Source organism: Ptiloglossa arizonensis, unplaced genomic scaffold, assembly GCF_051014685.1.
Source record: "Ptiloglossa arizonensis isolate GNS036 unplaced genomic scaffold, iyPtiAriz1_principal scaffold0969, whole genome shotgun sequence".
NCBI lineage: Eukaryota > Metazoa > Arthropoda > Insecta > Hymenoptera > Colletidae > Ptiloglossa > Ptiloglossa arizonensis.
The window spans coordinates 41790-59923 of record NW_027479339.1 but is presented as its reverse complement, the minus strand read 5'-3'; the positions used below and the strand labels follow the sequence as shown (position 1 = coordinate 59923).

The following is an 18134-nucleotide window of genomic DNA, read 5'->3' as shown; positions in this document are numbered from 1 at the left end:
TATTTGTACGAAAGGACCATATATTTTAAATAATTTATTTAAATTAAATAAATTAATTTAAATTATTTAAGCAAATTAGTGCATTAAATTTAGAATTTAATTAAATATATGTTATTATATAGATAATAATTAATTCAAGATTTATTTATTTAATTTATAATTTAATTTTTTATTTAATTATAATGGTTATAGTTTTAGTAAGTGTTGCATTTTTGTCAATTTTGGAGCGTAAGTTATTAGGATATATTCAATATCGTAAAGGCCCGATAAAAGTTGGTTATTTAGGGTTGTTGCAACCATTTAGTGATATAATTAAATTAATTTTTAAAGAAATGTTTTATTTGGAAAAAATTAATTATTGTATTTATATTATTAGTCCAGTAAGAGTTTTAGTTTTATCTTTTATATTGTGAATATTAATTCCTATGGTGGGTGAAGTAATTTTTTTAGAATTTGATTTTATGATTATATTAAGTTTATTAAGAGTTGGAGTTTATCCTGTTATATTGATAGGGTGATCTTCTAATAGAAATTATTCATTATTGGGGGCAATTCGTTCAGTTGCTCAGTCTATTTCTTATGAGGTAAGGTTATTTTTAATATTGTTTGTTTTAATAATATTTATTGAAAGATATTCATTTATTGATTTGGTAAAATTTCAAAAAGGAGTGAGATTTTTTTGAATGTTAATACCTTTGTATTTAATGTTAATAATAAATTTATTGATTGAGTTAAATCGTACACCTTTTGATTTAATTGAGGGTGAAAGAGAGTTAGTGTCAGGATTTAACACTGAATATTTTAGAAGTTTATTTGTATTGATTTTTATATCTGAGTATATAAATATTATATTTATAAGATTTATAGTTAGTTTAATATTTTTTGGGGGGTATTATTATTCAGTAATATTTAAGTTTATCTATATTTTTCATATATGTTTAATGATTTGAATTCGAGGGGTTTTACCTCGAATTCGATATGATAATTTAATGAGAATGTGTTGAAAAAGATTTTTATCTTTATCTTTAATTTATATTTTATTTGTTTTTGGGGTTAAAGATTTATTAGGGACTGTAATTTAGTATGAAAATATTAAAATTAATAGAAAATATTATTTCTAATTTATATTTTCAAAATATATGCTTTTAGCTTATTAATTATTTATTAAAAAATTTTAGTAATTGTTTGTCTCACAATAAATTTATAAAAGGAGTAGTGATGAAATATATGAAATATATTCTTGAGGTAATTTTGTTTAAAGTTGTAAATGGGTATTCAATTGGTTGAGCTCCTAATCATGTTAGTAAAATAAATAGATTAATAAATGTTCAAAATATAATTTGATTAATTGGATAAAATTTTCTTGATGATACTAAATGAATTTGGTGTATAAGTGGTATAATTATTAAAATTAAAATTGAGAGAAGTAATATAATTACTCCTCCTAATTTATTAGGAATTCCTCGAAGAATTGAGTAAGCAAAGAGGAAGTACCATTCAGGTTTAATATGGATAGGAGTATTTATAGGATTTGCTTGAGTGAAATTATCTGGATCTCCAAGAAATAATGGAAATTTAATAATAATAATAAAATTTATAAAAATAAATATAATAAATCCTAATCTATCTTTGATAGAAAATAATGAGTGGAAAGAAATTTTGTAATAATTTCTGTTAAGACCTGTGGGATTATTTCTTCCAGTAGAATGAAGAAATATTAGGTGTAATATTATTATAGTTAGGATGACAAATGGGAGAATAAAATGAAGTGAATAAAATCGATTTAAGGTTGCATTATTAATTGAAAAACCTCCTCAGATTCATTGGACAATTCTTGTACCAATATAAGGAATTGCTGAAAGGAGATTAGTAATTACTGTAGCTCCTCAAAAAGATATTTGTCCTCATGGTAAAACATATCCTAAAAATGCTGTGGCTATTGATAAAAGATAAATAATTAATCCTATTATTCATACTTTAGTAAATTTAAATGAATGATAATAAATGCCTCGTCTAATGTGTATATATATGCATAAAAAATATATTGAAGCTCCATTTATATGAATAAAACGGATTAGCCATCCTCAATTTACATTTTTTATAATATGATTGATTCTTTCAAAAGCTAAGAAAATGTTTGGGCAATAATGTATTGATAGGAGGAGTCCTGAAATAATTTGAACTAAAAGATATAGACCTAGTAAGGATCCAAAGTTTCATCATATATTAATATTTATGGGAGTAGGTAATTTTATTAAAGAGTGATTAATTAAATTAATTAATTCATTGTTAAATTTATGGGATATTTTCATAATATTTGATTATGCGTAAAGGTATATTTTTTATCGTAGCGATATTTATTGATATTAATAAAATTAAAAATATGTAAATAATTGATGTAGTTGTTAATGTTAAGTAAGGAGTGTAAAAAATTTTAAAATCAAAATTAATTTTTGTTGATTCAATAGTTAAAGAAAATTTTGTAATATTAATAAGTCATCATATTGAGATAATTGATATAAATGTATAGATAAATTTGTTTAAATTGTATAATTTAAATTTTGTTTTGGCAATTAGTCTGGTAAAGTATAAAAATATAATTATTATTCCGCCAGTTAATGAAATAAAAATTATATAAATAAATAAGTTAATATTTAAGTATATGTATATAAATATTAAATTTGTAATTAAAAATAAGTTAAATGTTAATATATAAATTACAGGGTGAATTTTTTTTAGGTAAATAATTATTATTAGTAATATTATTGTAAGAATTATAGAAGTAAATATATAAAAAGAATTTATTTTTGTTATTATCATATTTCAAAAAATAATTTAAGAAAAATATTAATTTTGGAGATTAAATATATTAAAATTTTAATTTTTTTGAAAATTTTTATTAAGTTAAAGTAGTTTAATTTAAAACGTTAATTTTGTAAATTAGAATTATTTTTTAGTCTTTAATAAATTTAATAGAGTGGGGAGGTTTTTTAGGGAATAATTATTTATTTATATTATATATAATAGTTTTAATTTTATTATTTAAGTTTAAAGATTATTTTATAATAATATTAATTAGAATTGAATTTTTAATTGTTATAAATTTATTATTTATTTTTGTGTATGAGGTTAATAGAGAGAATAGATGAATTTTTTTGTATTATATAGTATTTTCGATTAGAGAAAGTGTGTATGGTTTATCTTTAATGATTAATTTTAATATAATTTATGGGAATCAAAAAGTTTATTTTATAAATATATTAGGGTATGAAAATATTTATATTTTATTCAATATTAATTTTAATTTTAACATTTATTAAACAAAATTTTAGTTATATTTTGAGTGTAAATTTGTTTATAATAACTTTAATATTTAATATTTTGTTTTCATATGATAGTTTTATTGAATGAAGAAGAATTTTATTTAATTCTTTGGGTTTGTGTTATTTAAATTTTATATTAGTTATATTAACTATTTGGATTTTTAGATTGGTGTTTTTAATTGTGTGTAATGATATTAAATGTTTTTTAGTAAGATTTATAATATTTATATTTTTAATATTTACATTTATTAGAATAAATTTAATAAGATTTTATTTTTATTTTGAAGCAAGGCTTTTATTAATTTTTATATTGATTATTTTTTGAGGGAAAAGTGAATTTCGTTTAATGTCTGGGTTTTATCTTATATATTATACTTTATTATTTTCATTACCTTTTATTTCTTTTATTTATTTATTAAAAGATGTTTTTAATAGGCTTGAATTTATAATAATAGAGTTAATTATAATAAAATTAAATATAATTTATTATGTTTATATAATAATAATATTTTTAGTTAAAATTCCATTGTATATATTTCATGGGTGGTTATTAAAAGCTCATGTTGAAGCTCCTGTTTATGGATCAATAATTTTAGCTTCAATTTTATTAAAATTAGGAACTTATGGGTTAGTACGAATATTAATAATTTTTGTATATAATTCAATTAAGTTTGGATTATATATTATTATATTTAGATTAATTGGTGGTATTATTTTAAGATTAGTTTGTATACGGCAAGTTGATTTAAAAATTATAGTAGCTTATTCGTCAGTAGTTCATATAAGATTATTGGTAGCAGGTATCTATAGATGTATAAAAGTTGGTTTGATTGGAAGATATGTATTGATAATTTCTCATGGATTGTGTTCATCTGGAATATTTTATATAGTAAATATAATTTATGAAAAAACAAATAGACGTTTATTATTAATTAATAAAGGGTTATTAAATTTATATTCATTAATAGGTTTAATGTGATTTTTACTTTGTGTTTCTAATAGTTCAGCTCCTATTTCTTTAAATTTAGTAGGAGAAGTATTTTTATTAGTTAATTTAGTTAATTGATTAAAATTTTTAGTAGTTTTATTTATAGTTATATGTTTTTTAAATTTTATGTATTCTATATACATATTTATTTATATTTTTCATGGAAAAATTAATTATTTCAAAAGTTATAGAAGAAATCCTACTGTACTTAATTATGTAATAATTTTAATACATTGAATTCCTTTAAATTTTATATTTTTAAATATAATGTTATTTAGTAATTAAATTTAAATAGTTTATTAAAAATATTGATTTGTGGAGTCAAAGATATAGTAGAATTATTATTTTAAATTGTGAATTTTTTTTTATACAGATTTGTTTTAATATTTTTTAATAGAATAAGTTTTATATTTTTAAGTTTGTATTTTTATGTAATAAAAATTGATTTGTTTATAGAATGAGATTTAATAGTGTTGAATAGAATGAAATTTAATTTTTTAATTTATTTAGATTTTATAGGTTTGATATATTTGGGAGTGGTTTTATTAATTTCATCAATAATTTTAATTTATAGTGTTGGATATATAGAAGGTGACAAATATATTAATCGTTATAAGCATTTATTATTATTGTTTATTTTATCTATATGTATTATAATTATTAGACCTAGAATTTTAAGAATTTTAATTGGGTGAGATGGATTAGGTTTAATTTCATTTTGTTTAGTAATTTTTTATCAAAATTTTATTTCGATAAATTCAGGTATGTTAACAGTTTTGTGTAATCGAGTGGGTGATGTGTGTTTATTAATATTAATTAGTTTAACTTCGATTAGAGGATCTTGGGGTTATATATTAATAGATGAAATAAGGAATTTAATAATTTTAATATTGTTAATTTGTGGGATAACTAAAAGAGCTCAAATACCTTTTTCTTCTTGATTACCTGCAGCGATGACTGCGCCTACTCCTATTTCTTCTTTAGTTCATTCTTCGACTTTGGTTACAGCAGGAGTTTATTTATTAATTCGGTATAGAAAAATAATTATAATTAATAATATAAATTTTTATTTGACATTAATTTCTAGATTAACTATATTAATAGCGGGATTAATAGCAAATTTTGAATATGATCTTAAAAAGATTATTGCTTTTTCTACTTTAAGACAATTAGGATTTATATTAATAATTTTAAGGTTAGGGTATCGAGAGTTAGCTTTTTTTCATTTGGTTGTTCATGCTTTATTTAAATCAAATATATTTATATGTGCAGGAGATTTTATTCATAGAATAATAGGAAATCAAGATATTCGAAAGTATGGAGGGTTAGTTAAAATTTTTCCTTTAAAAAGAATAATTATAATTATATGTTTATTGAATTTAGCAGGATTTCCTTTTAGATCTGGATTTTATTCTAAGGACATATTTTTAGAATATTTTTTCGCAGAAAAATATAATTTAATTATAATAATGATTGTTTATATTTCTACATTTTTGACTATTTGTTATAGAATCCGATTAATTAAGTGAGTTTTATTTTGTAAAGAATTAAATTTTATAGCTTTAGTAAATTTAGGTAAAAATAGTTATATATTAAGAGTTATGATTGTGATATTATTATTTATATTTTTTTATGGATGAATATTTTTAAATATATTTATATGGGTGTATATTGTTCCTGTAGAGAGATTTGATAAGTATATAGTAATAAAATTATATTTTATTGGTTATTATTTGGGAGACATTTTTAGTGAAAGATTTAGTTTAAATTCTAATTTAGTTAAATTATTAAAATTTATTATAAGAATGTTTTATTTAAATTATTTGTTTAAAAATTCTTATAGTTATTTGTTTGATATAGTTTATAAATATGAAATTTGTGTAGAAAAAGGATGAGTTGAGTTAATTTATGGTTTAAATATTTTTTATTTAATAAAATTAAGAAAAGTTGTTGTAAGAGTAAAATTTAATATAATTAATATGATGGAGTGGTATATTTTATTAGTGGTAGGTATATATTTGTTAAATTTATATTTAAATAGCTTAAAAAGCATAATATTGAAAATATTAGGATAATACATATTTGTATTTTTAGATAGAAATAAGTTAAAAAGAATTTCTAACTCTTTTTTAATGAGTAGGATCATTTTATTTCTATTTAAAATTAAATAATTTAGATATAATTATTATTTTTATTAATTTTTAACAGCAAATTAAATGTTATAATTTAACTAATATCCAATTTATATAGTTTATAAAAATATTATATTTTCAATATAAAGATAAATTTATTATTTTATAATATATATATATATATATATATATATATATATATATATATGATTATTAATCAAGCTATTAATTGGAAATTAATTATATTATATTATACTATATATATACAATATATATATATATATATATATATATATATGTTTATTAATTAAATTATTAATTTGAAATTGATTATAATATATATATATATGATAAATAATCAATCTATTAATTCGAAATTAATTATATTATTTTATACTATATATATATATGTATATATATATAATTTAAATTAATTGGAAATTTTAATTCAATGAAATTATTAACAATAATTTACCTCAAGTTTTGGTTTCAATTAAAATATCATTTTAAAAAATTTATGTATCATTCTAATCAAAGGGTTAATAAAAGGATTCAGATAATAGAAATAAAAGTATAGAAAGTGGTTAAATTGTAAAATTTAATTAAAATAGAGATTATTGGAACAATTAGTATAATTTCAATATCAAAAATTAAAAAGATTAAAGCAATTAAATAAAAATTAATAGAGAATGGCAAGTGATTTTCTGATAATGGGTCAAATCCACATTCAAAAGGGGATATTTTTTCTCGGTTTTTAAAATTAATTATTGAAAATAAATGATTGATTAAAAAAATAATTGAGGGGATAATTAAAATAATTAATATTTTAATAGAAAAGTAAGTCATTTTAAATATATTTAATTAAATAAAAATTTAATTATAAATTAAATATAATTTTTATTATATTTATTAATATATTCATCAATAAATTATTAAATAAAGAAATAATCATACAACATCTACAAAGTGTCAGTATCAAATAGAGGCTGTAAAATTAAAATGACGGATAGATGAGAAATGATTTTTAGTTATTCGAATTAAGGAAATTAATAATATTAAACCTCCAATTAAAACATGTAAGCCATGGAATCCTGTAGATATATAAAAAATTGAACCAAAAATTCCGTCATTAATAGAAAATGAAGATTGTTTATATTCATTAAATTGAAGGTATATAAAAATTGCACTTAAAAGTCATGTATCTAAAAGATAAATTTCTCTATATAATTTATTTTTTATTAAAAGAAAGTTATGTCTTAGGGTCAATGTGAATCCGGAAGAAATTAAAATGATAGAATTTAATAAAGGGATGTCAAATGGGTTTAATATTTTAATTGATAAAGGAGGTCAGTTTATACCTAATTCAATTCTAGGAGAGATTGAGTTATGGATGTATGTTCAGAAAAATGAAATAAAAAAGAAAAGTTCAGAAATAATAAATAATAGTATACTTATTTTTATTAAAGAATGAACTGATTGGGAATGAAATCCTTGGAATGTTCTTTCTCGAATAATATCTCGTCATCATAGGGATAAGCAAATAATTAATATAAATATATTAATTATTAGTAATAAGAAAAGTTTTAGATTTGTGAATAAAATTAGTCTAATAAATAAATTTATAATATTTATTGAAGTAATTAAAGGTCATGGACTTGGAGTAACTATATGAAAAGGGTGAGAAAATATTTTCATAGTTTGATTCATTAAAATATAGAGTTAATAAAATAATAAATACATATATTTGGATTAATGAGACTGAGATTTCTAAGATAAATAATAAATTTTGAATTAAAATTGTAAAAGGGATTCATGTTAAGAATTTTCTGATAGTTGAACCTAATAAAGATAAAAGAAGATGGCCTGCTAGTATATTTGCTGTTAATCGAATTGTTAATGTTCAAGGTCGAATAATATTTCTAATTGTTTCAATTAATACTATAAAGTTTATAAGTATGAAAGGAGTATTTATTGGGACTAAATGAATAAATATTTTTTTAGTATTAATTATTCATCCGTAAATTATAAATCTAATTCATATAAATAATGACAAAGATAAATTAATTGATACATGTCTGGAGGGAGTAAAAATATAGGGGAATAATCCTAAAAAATTAAAAAATAAAATTATAAATATAAGTCTGTTAAATATTAGTAGATTTCTTGTAAAATTTTTTTTTGTTAAGATTTTAAATTCTGAATTTAAAAATTTTAAAAATAAGTTTCAAAATGTTTGATATCGTGAATTTAAAATTCAAAATTTTATTGGGATAAAAATAAATGGAAGAATTAATCTAAATCAGTTTAATGATAAATTATTTCTTGTACATGGGTCAAAAATAGAAAATAAATTTGGTATCATATTATTTATCATTTATTTGATCAAGGGTTTGAAAAAATTTTTTTTTTAGGGGATGATTTAATTATTTTATTTATATTATTAAAATATATGGTTGTAAGTATTAATAGTAAGAGAAGTAAAATAACTAAGTATAAGCATGTTCATTGAATGGGTATTATTTGTGGTATAAAATATATATATATATATATATATATATATATTTTCATAATAAAGTTTAAATTTCATTTGACTAAAAATCAAATTTATAATAATTTTATTTTGATAAAAATATTATTTTTAATAATTTTAAAATGACAATTTAATGTTATGGAATTTAACTAATTTTTATTTAAAAGTATCATTAGAGGTAATTTTTACCATAATTTGATTTAAAAAATCAATTCTTTTATCAGACATCTAATGACATTTAATTATTTAAGGTAAAATTAATTTTGGTTATTGATTCAATTAATAAAATTGGGGTAATTTGTTCTTTCAACAACGATTGGTATAAATCTATGATTAGCTCCGCAAATTTCAGAGCATTGGCCGAAAAATACTCCAGGTCGATTAGTAATTAAATTTATTTGGTTAATTCGACCAGGGATTGAATCTATTTTTAGACCTAGAGAAGGGACAGTTCATGAGTGAATTACGTCATTTGATGTTGTAAGTATACGAATTGGTGTATTTGAAGGAATAATTATTCGATTATCGACGTCTAAAAGACGAAAAATATAAATGTTATTTAAGTCTTTGTCTATATAAGAATCAAAATTTAAGTTATTGAATTCTGGATATTCATAAGATCAATATCATTGATGACCAATTGATTTAATTGTTAAATAAATAGGTGTTCATAATTCATCAATAAAATATAAAGTTTTTAAGGAAGGAATTGCAATTACTCCTAAAATAATTATAGGTAATAAAGTTCAAATAATTTCAATATGATGATTTTTTAAAAGGAATCGATTAATAAATTTATTTGAGAGAATGTCTAGTATAATTATTAAAGTTAAGGAAGAAATTATAATTAATATAATTATAGTAAAATTATGGAAAAGATTTAAATTGTCGGCGTAAGGAGAGTTTGGGTCTTGGAAATTAATTATTTTTCAATGAGACATTTTTAATAAAAATATTAAATTTTATAAATGAATCTTAAATTCATTGCACTAATCTGCCATATTAAAATTTATTTTTAATAATTAAGGGTATAGTAAGGAATGAATGATCTTTTGGTGGAAAAGTTTGTAGTCATTCGAGAGATGATTGATTAAATTTAAATATAGTAAGACGTTTAGCTAAAAATCTTTCTAAAATAATAAATAAAAGTAAAATTATTCTTATAAATGAGATTATTGATCCAATGGATGATATTAAATTTCAACAGTAGTAAGAATCTGGATAGTCTGAATAACGACGAGGTATTCCTATTATACCTAAAAAGTGTTGAGGGAAAAAAGTTATATTGACACCAATAAATATTATATAAAATTGAGTTTTTAAATAAAATCGATTTAATGAAAGTCCTGTGAATAAAGGGAATCAATGAATTAGTGAAGCAATAATTGAAAATACTGCACCTATTGATAGTACATAATGAAAATGAGCTACTACATAGTATGTGTCATGTAATATGATGTCAATTGATGAATTTGATAGTATAATTCCTGTTAATCCTCCTATAGTAAATAAAAAAATAAAACCAAATGATCAAATGATGGAAGGGTTTATAATAAGTTTTGAACCGTAATATGTAGCTAGTCATCTAAATACTTTAATTCCTGTTGGAATAGCAATAATTATTGTTGCAGAAGTAAAGTAAGCTCGTGTATCTACATCTAATCCCACTGTGAATATATGGTGGGCTCATACAATAAATCCTAAAAATCCAATACCAAGTATTGCATATACTATGCCTAAATTTCCAAAAGTTTCTTTTTTTCCTCTTTCATTAAAAATAATATGGGAAATTAATCCGAATCCAGGTAAAATTAAAATGTAAACTTCAGGGTGTCCAAAAAATCAAAATAAATGTTGAAATAAAATTGGATCTCCTCCTCCCGTGGGGTCAAAAAAAGAAGTATTTAAATTTCGATCTGTTAATAGTATAGTGATAGCTCCAGCTAGTACAGGTAGAGAAAGAAGCAGTAAAATTGTAGTAATTAGTACTGATCAAGCAAATAAAGGTATTTGATCAAATTTTAAGCCACAATTTTTTATTTTTAAGATTGTAACAATAAAATTAATTGATCCTATAATTGAGGAAATTCCTGCAATGTGTAGAGAAAAAATTGTTAAATCTATAGATAAAGATGGATGATATAAATTTGAAGAAAGAGGTGGATAAATTGTTCATCCTGTTCCTGAACCTGGGAATAAAAATATTCTAAGTATTAATAATAGTAAAGAAGGTGGGATTAATCAAAATCTTATATTATTTATACGAGGGAATGCTATGTCAGGGGCTCCAATTATTAAGGGGATTATTCAATTTCCAAATCCTCCGATTATAAATGGTATTACTATAAAAAAAATTATTACAAAAGCATGTGATGTTACAATTGAGTTATAAGTTTGATCATTGTTAATTAAAGCTCCTGGCCTTCTTAATTCTATTCGAATTAATATTCTTAATGAAGATCCAATTATACCGGATCATATAGCAGAAATAAAATATAATATTCCAATATTTTTGTGATTTGTTGAATAAAGTCATTTTATAATATATATTAAGATTTATAATTTTGTTTATATTTTTAAATTTGAAGTTTAATAGTTGAGATAACTTAAAATCTTAATAATAATAATTAATATTATGCCTGATAAAAGGAGTAAATTGTAAATTTATAAATGAATTAAATTTTCTAATATTAATTTTTATAGTTTAATGAAAATTTTAAATTGCAAATTTAAAATTACATATTTAATTATGTTAAAAATTAGTATAATCAATATATTATAAATATTATTATAAATGTTAAAAAAATTATAAATAAAGAATAATTTAGTAAATTTAGATTATTTTTAAAATATATTTTTGATTTTATTGAAGGAAAAAAGTATAATAAAGTTATATTTAAATAATTTCATGATATGATTAATCTTGTAAAAAGATAAATAATTATTATAAATATAAATTTTGATCTTGAATTTATTAATGTTTCTAAAATTATTCATTTTAATATAAATAATGTAATAGGAGGAAAATTTGTATAAATAATAATTATAGTGTATAAAATAATTTTTATTTTATTGGAAGTTAATATATTAAATAAAGTGGAAGAATCAATTTCTATTGTTTTAAATATAAAAATTAAAATTAAAGTAATTATTCTATAAAGAATAAAATACACTAAAAATATATTTTTATTAATCATTAATAATATAATTATAATAGATGTTTGTATAATAGATGAGTATCTTATAATTATTTTGATTGATTTTTTATTTAAACAAATAATAGGTGATAAAATTATGTTAATTAGGCAAATAAAATAAATTTCATTATTTAATTTTAATAAGAATTCTATAATAATTATAGGGACTAATTTTATTAAAGTTATTAAAAAAAATAAATTAATTCAATTTATTGAATGAATTAAAGAAATAAATCAAAAATTTAAAGGATATATTCCAATTTTTATAAAAAGTGAAAAAAGTGTGATTATTATAAGTAAGTAATTAGATTTATTTATAATTCTGTGAAAATTATTGTTTATAGTAAATAATATAAATAAAATTCTTCTAGAAGCTACTGAAATTAAAAAATATATAAGATATGTATTTAAAGTTTTAATGTCTAATTTAGTTATGGATCAAATAATTATTACAGTTATAATTTCTATTATGAATCATAAAATATATAAATTTTGAGTAGATAAAGCAATGAATGTGGAAAGTATAATAAAAGGATAGTTTAATAAGCATATATATATTATTTTTGAGATTTAAAAATAATTTTAATTATAATTAAAATTTAAAGTTAATTTAGTTTAATTAATTTTTAAGTAATATGCCTGAGTAAAAGGATTATTTTGATGAAATAATTATATAATTTGAATTATTGTTACTATATAAAATAATTATTATTTATATTTTCAGAGTATGAGTCTAATAGCTTTTTTAGCTTATTTATATAAAATTTGTTTAAACAAATATTTTTATTTTATATAAAATTTCAATACAATTTTAATGGCTTATTAATCAAATAAACCTTTAATTATATAAATATTAATATGTATTCATACCCTAATGTATATTAATAATTTAATTAATCAATTAAACCTTTACACCCGGATAAAGATGAGTATTTATGTACGTATAAATATTTGTATATATATATATATATATATATATGTATGTGTATTTTTATAAGTTTTATTTATCTTATAAGATTGAAGGACTTATAAAATTATATTTATAAGTTTTATTTATTTTACAAGATTGAAGGACTTATAAAATTATATTTATAAGTTTTATTTATTTTACAAGATTGAAGGACTTATAAAATTATATTTAAGTGTATATGCACGTAAAATTTTGAATTTTAAAGAATTATAATTATTAATGAATATAGTTATTATTATGAATAATTATAATTTTATTAAAATTAAAAAAATTGAAGCTTTAAAAATTTAAATTTATTAAAAAAATGTAAAAAAACTTAAATTTTGTAAAAAATTGATTTTTAATTATTTTTTATAAAAAAATAAGTTAATTTTTATATATTTTTTAAAAAAAATAATTAATTTAAATTATAGAAGAAGAATTTATTTTTAAAAAGTTAAAGTATAAATTTAATTGTTATGTATATATATATATATATTGTAATTAAGAGTAATAAGTAAAATGTATGATTAAATTGAATATTAAATATATTTTATTTAATATTCACCTTTATTAATATATAAATCATTTATTCAATAAATATTAATAATTTTATAAAAATAATATTTTATAAATATTTTTATGTTTATAGAGATAATTATTTTTTAAATTTAAATAGATATAATTAATTATTATTTAAATAATGATAGAGTAATTTTAATTTTTATAATATAAAATTAAATTTACTTTAATTATTCAAATTAATTTTTTAATATCCGAGGACATTGAATCTACTATTATTTTTTAAACCCTCATGTGTCAATTAATCTCGATGTATTAATTTATTATTGAATATGTTATTGAATAAGCATCGGCTTAAGATTGAGATATGACCTGCACGTCATGGAATCTCAATCATTAACAGCCACGGTACATTATTCGATCAGATGGCTTATAAATAATTAACTATTTGAGGAATTTAACCCCTGCATTAAGATTAACTTTATATAATCATAATTATTTTTTAAAAATTTAATTATTAATAATTAAATAATTAATTTTATTAATTAATTTAATTATATATTTACCTAATTAATTAGATATTTTATTTTTTTTTAAAAAAAAAATATCGAATTAATGTAATTAGGAAAATATGTAATTATTTATATAATATAATTATGCGATATTATCAACTAGATATAATATCTAGTTGATAAGAAAAGGTTAATTTAATATAAATAATTATTTTATTTTCCATAAATAATTATATTCTACCTATATCTAAATAATGGTATTATGTAAATTATTTATATATATATAAATAATTATATATTACCTATATTTAGATAATGGTATTATGTAAATTATTTATATATATATATATAATTATATATATATTTGGGTGTAAAGGTTTAATTGATTAATTAAATTATTAATATACATTAGGGTATGAATACATATTAATATTTATATATATATATAAATATATTATATATAAATATATAATTTATAAGTTTTATTTTTCTTATAAGAAAAATAGAACTTATAAAATTATATTTATAAGTTTTATTTATCTTATAAGATTGAAGGACTTATAAAATTATATTTATAGGTTTTATTTATCTTATAAGATTGAAGGACTTATAAAATTATATTTATAAGTTTTATTTATCTTATAAGATTGAAGGACTTATAAAATTATATTTATAAGTTTTATTTATCTTATAAGATTGAAGGACTTATAAAATTATATTTATAAGTTTTATTTATCTTATAAGATTGAAGGACTTATAAAATTATATTTATAAGTTTTATTTATCTTATAAGATTGAAGGACTTATAAAATTATATTTATAAGTTTTATTTATCTTATAAGATTGAAGGACTTATAAAATTATATTTATAAGTTTTATTTATCTTATAAGATTGAAGGACTTATAAAATTATATTTAAGTGTATATGTACGTAAAATTTTGAATTTTATTAAAATTAAAAAAATTGAAGCTTTAAAAATTTAAATTTATTAAAAAAATGTAAAAAAACTTAAATTTTGTAAAAAATTGATTTTTAATTATTTTTTATAAAAAAATAAGTTAATTTTTATACATTTTTTAAAAAAAAATAATTAATTTAAATTATAGAAGAAGAATTTATTTTTAAAAAGTTAAAGTATAAATTTAATTGTTATGTATATATATATATATATTGTAATTAAGAGTAATAAGTAAAATGTATGATTAAATTGAATATTAAATATATTTTATTTAATATTCACCTTTATTAATATATAAATCATTTATTCAATAAATATTAATAATTTTATAAAAATAATATTTTATAAATATTTTTATGTTTATAGAGATAATTATTTTTTAAATTTAAATAGATATAATTAATTATTATTTAAATAATGATAGAGTAATTTTAATTTTTATAATATAAAATTAAATTTACTTTAATTATTCAAATTAATTTTTTAATATCCGAGGACATTGAATCTACTATTATTTTTTAAACCCTCATGTGTCAATTAATCTCGATGTATTAATTTATTATTGAATATGTTATTGAATAAGCATCGGCTTAAGATTGAGATATGACCTGCACGTCATGGAATCTCAATCATTAACAGCCACGGTACATTATTCGATCAGATGGCTTATAAATAATTAACTATTTGAGGAATTTAACCCCTGCATTAAGATTAACTTTATATAATCATAATTATTTTTTAAAAATTTAATTATTAATAATTAAATAATTAATTTTATTAATTAATTTAATTATATATTTACCTAATTAATTAGATATTTTATTTTTTTTTAAAAAAAAAATATCGAATTAATGTAATTAGGAAAATATGTAATTATTTATATAATATAATTATGCGATATTATCAACTAGATATAATATCTAGTTGATAAGAAAAGGTTAATTTAATATAAATAATTATTTTATTTTCCATAAATAATTATATTCTACCTATATCTAAATAATGGTATTATGTAAATTATTTATATATATATAAATAATTATATATTACCTATATTTAGATAATGGTATTATGTAAATTATTTATATATATATATATAATTATATATATATTTGGGTGTAAAGGTTTAATTGATTAATTAAATTATTAATATACATTAGGGTATGAATACATATTAATATTTATATATATATATAAATATATTATATATAAATATATAATTTATAAGTTTTATTTTTCTTATAAGAAAAATAGAACTTATAAAATTATATTTATAAGTTTTATTTATCTTATAAGATTGAAGGACTTATAAAATTATATTTATAAGTTTTATTTATCTTATAAGATTGAAGGACTTATAAAATTATATTTATAAGTTTTATTTATCTTATAAGATTGAAGGACTTATAAAATTATATTTATAAGTTTTATTTATCTTATAAGATTGAAGGACTTATAAAATTATATTTATAAGTTTTATTTATCTTATAAGATTGAAGGACTTATAAAATTATATTTATAAGTTTTATTTATCTTATAAGATTGAAGGACTTATAAAATTATATTTATAAGTTTTATTTATCTTATAAGATTGAAGGACTTATAAAATTATATTTATAAGTTTTATTTATCTTATAAGATTGAAGGACTTATAAAATTATATTTATAAGTTTTATTTATCTTATAAGATTGAAGGACTTATAAAATTATATTTAAGTGTATATGTACGTAAAATTTTGAATTTTATTAAAATTAAAAAAATTGAAGCTTTAAAAATTTAAATTTATTAAAAAAATGTAAAAAAACTTAAATTTTGTAAAAAATTGATTTTTAATTATTTTTTATAAAAAAATAAGTTAATTTTTATACATTTTTTAAAAAAAAATAATTAATTTAAATTATAGAAGAAGAATTTATTTTTAAAAAGTTAAAGTATAAATTTAATTGTTATGTATATATATATATATATTGTAATTAAGAGTAATAAGTAAAATGTATGATTAAATTGAATATTAAATATATTTTATTTAATATTCACCTTTATTAATATATAAATCATTTATTCAATAAATATTAATAATTTTATAAAAATAATATTTTATAAATATTTTTATGTTTATAGAGATAATTATTTTTTAAATTTAAATAGATATAATTAATTATTATTTAAATAATGATAGAGTAATTTTAATTTTTATAATATAAAATTAAATTTACTTTAATTATTCAAATTAATTTTTTAATATCCGAGGACATTGAATCTACTATTATTTTTTAAACCCTCATGTGTCAATTAATCTCGATGTATTAATTTATTATTGAATATGTTATTGAATAAGCATCGGCTTAAGATTGAGATATGACCTGCACGTCATGGAATCTCAATCATTAACAGCCACGGTACATTATTCGATCAGATGGCTTATAAATAATTAACTATTTGAGGAATTTAACCCCTGCATTAAGATTAACTTTATATAATCATAATTATTTTTTAAAAATTTAATTATTAATAATTAAATAATTAATTTTATTAATTAATTTAATTATATATTTACCTAATTAATTAGATATTTTATTTTTTTTTAAAAAAAAAATATCGAATTAATGTAATTAGGAAAATATGTAATTATTTATATAATATAATTATGCGATATTATCAACTAGATATAATATCTAGTTGATAAGAAAAGGTTAATTTAATATAAATAATTATTTTATTTTCCATAAATAATTATATTCTACCTATATCTAAATAATGGTATTATGTAAATTATTTATATATATATAAATAATTATATATTACCTATATTTAGATAATGGTATTATGTAAATTATTTATATATATATATATAATTATATATATATTTGGGTGTAAAGGTTTAATTGATTAATTAAATTATTAATATACATTAGGGTATGAATACATATTAATATTTATATATATATATAAATATATTATATATAAATATATAATTTATAAGTTTTATTTTTCTTATAAGAAAAATAGAACTTATAAAAT

The 18134-nt window shown here is 17.7% G+C and overlaps 2 protein-coding genes and 4 pseudogenes across 2 annotated transcripts; 2 read left to right on the top strand and 4 right to left on the bottom strand.

Moving 5' to 3' along the window:
• Window positions 1-1143: 1143 nt before the first annotated feature.
• LOC143154674 (cytochrome b pseudogene) lies at window positions 1144-2803 on the bottom strand (annotated as a pseudogene).
• On the top strand, window positions 2324-4302 carry LOC143154693 (NADH-ubiquinone oxidoreductase chain 4-like). Its single transcript, XM_076326640.1, has 5 exons — window positions 2324-2333; window positions 2469-2524; window positions 3489-3504; window positions 3839-3950; window positions 4020-4302. Exons 1-5 carry the CDS (start codon window positions 2324-2326, stop codon window positions 4300-4302), a joined length of 477 nt encoding a protein of 158 aa, XP_076182755.1.
• Window positions 4303-4688: 386 nt separating this feature from the next.
• Window positions 4689-6348, top strand: LOC143154685 (NADH-ubiquinone oxidoreductase chain 5-like). The gene has a single exon (XM_076326636.1). It carries the CDS (start codon window positions 5265-5267, stop codon window positions 5838-5840), a length of 576 nt encoding a protein of 191 aa, XP_076182751.1. The 5' UTR covers window positions 4689-5264; the 3' UTR covers window positions 5841-6348.
• Window positions 6349-7364: 1016 nt separating this feature from the next.
• Window positions 7365-8138, bottom strand: LOC143154692 (cytochrome c oxidase subunit 3 pseudogene; annotated as a pseudogene).
• Window positions 8139-9207: 1069 nt separating this feature from the next.
• LOC143154667 (cytochrome c oxidase subunit 2-like) lies at window positions 9208-9914 on the bottom strand (annotated as a pseudogene).
• A 443-nt stretch (window positions 9915-10357) lies between these two features.
• Window positions 10358-11499, bottom strand: LOC143154691 (cytochrome c oxidase subunit 1-like; annotated as a pseudogene).
• Window positions 11500-18134: the final 6635 nt, after the last annotated feature.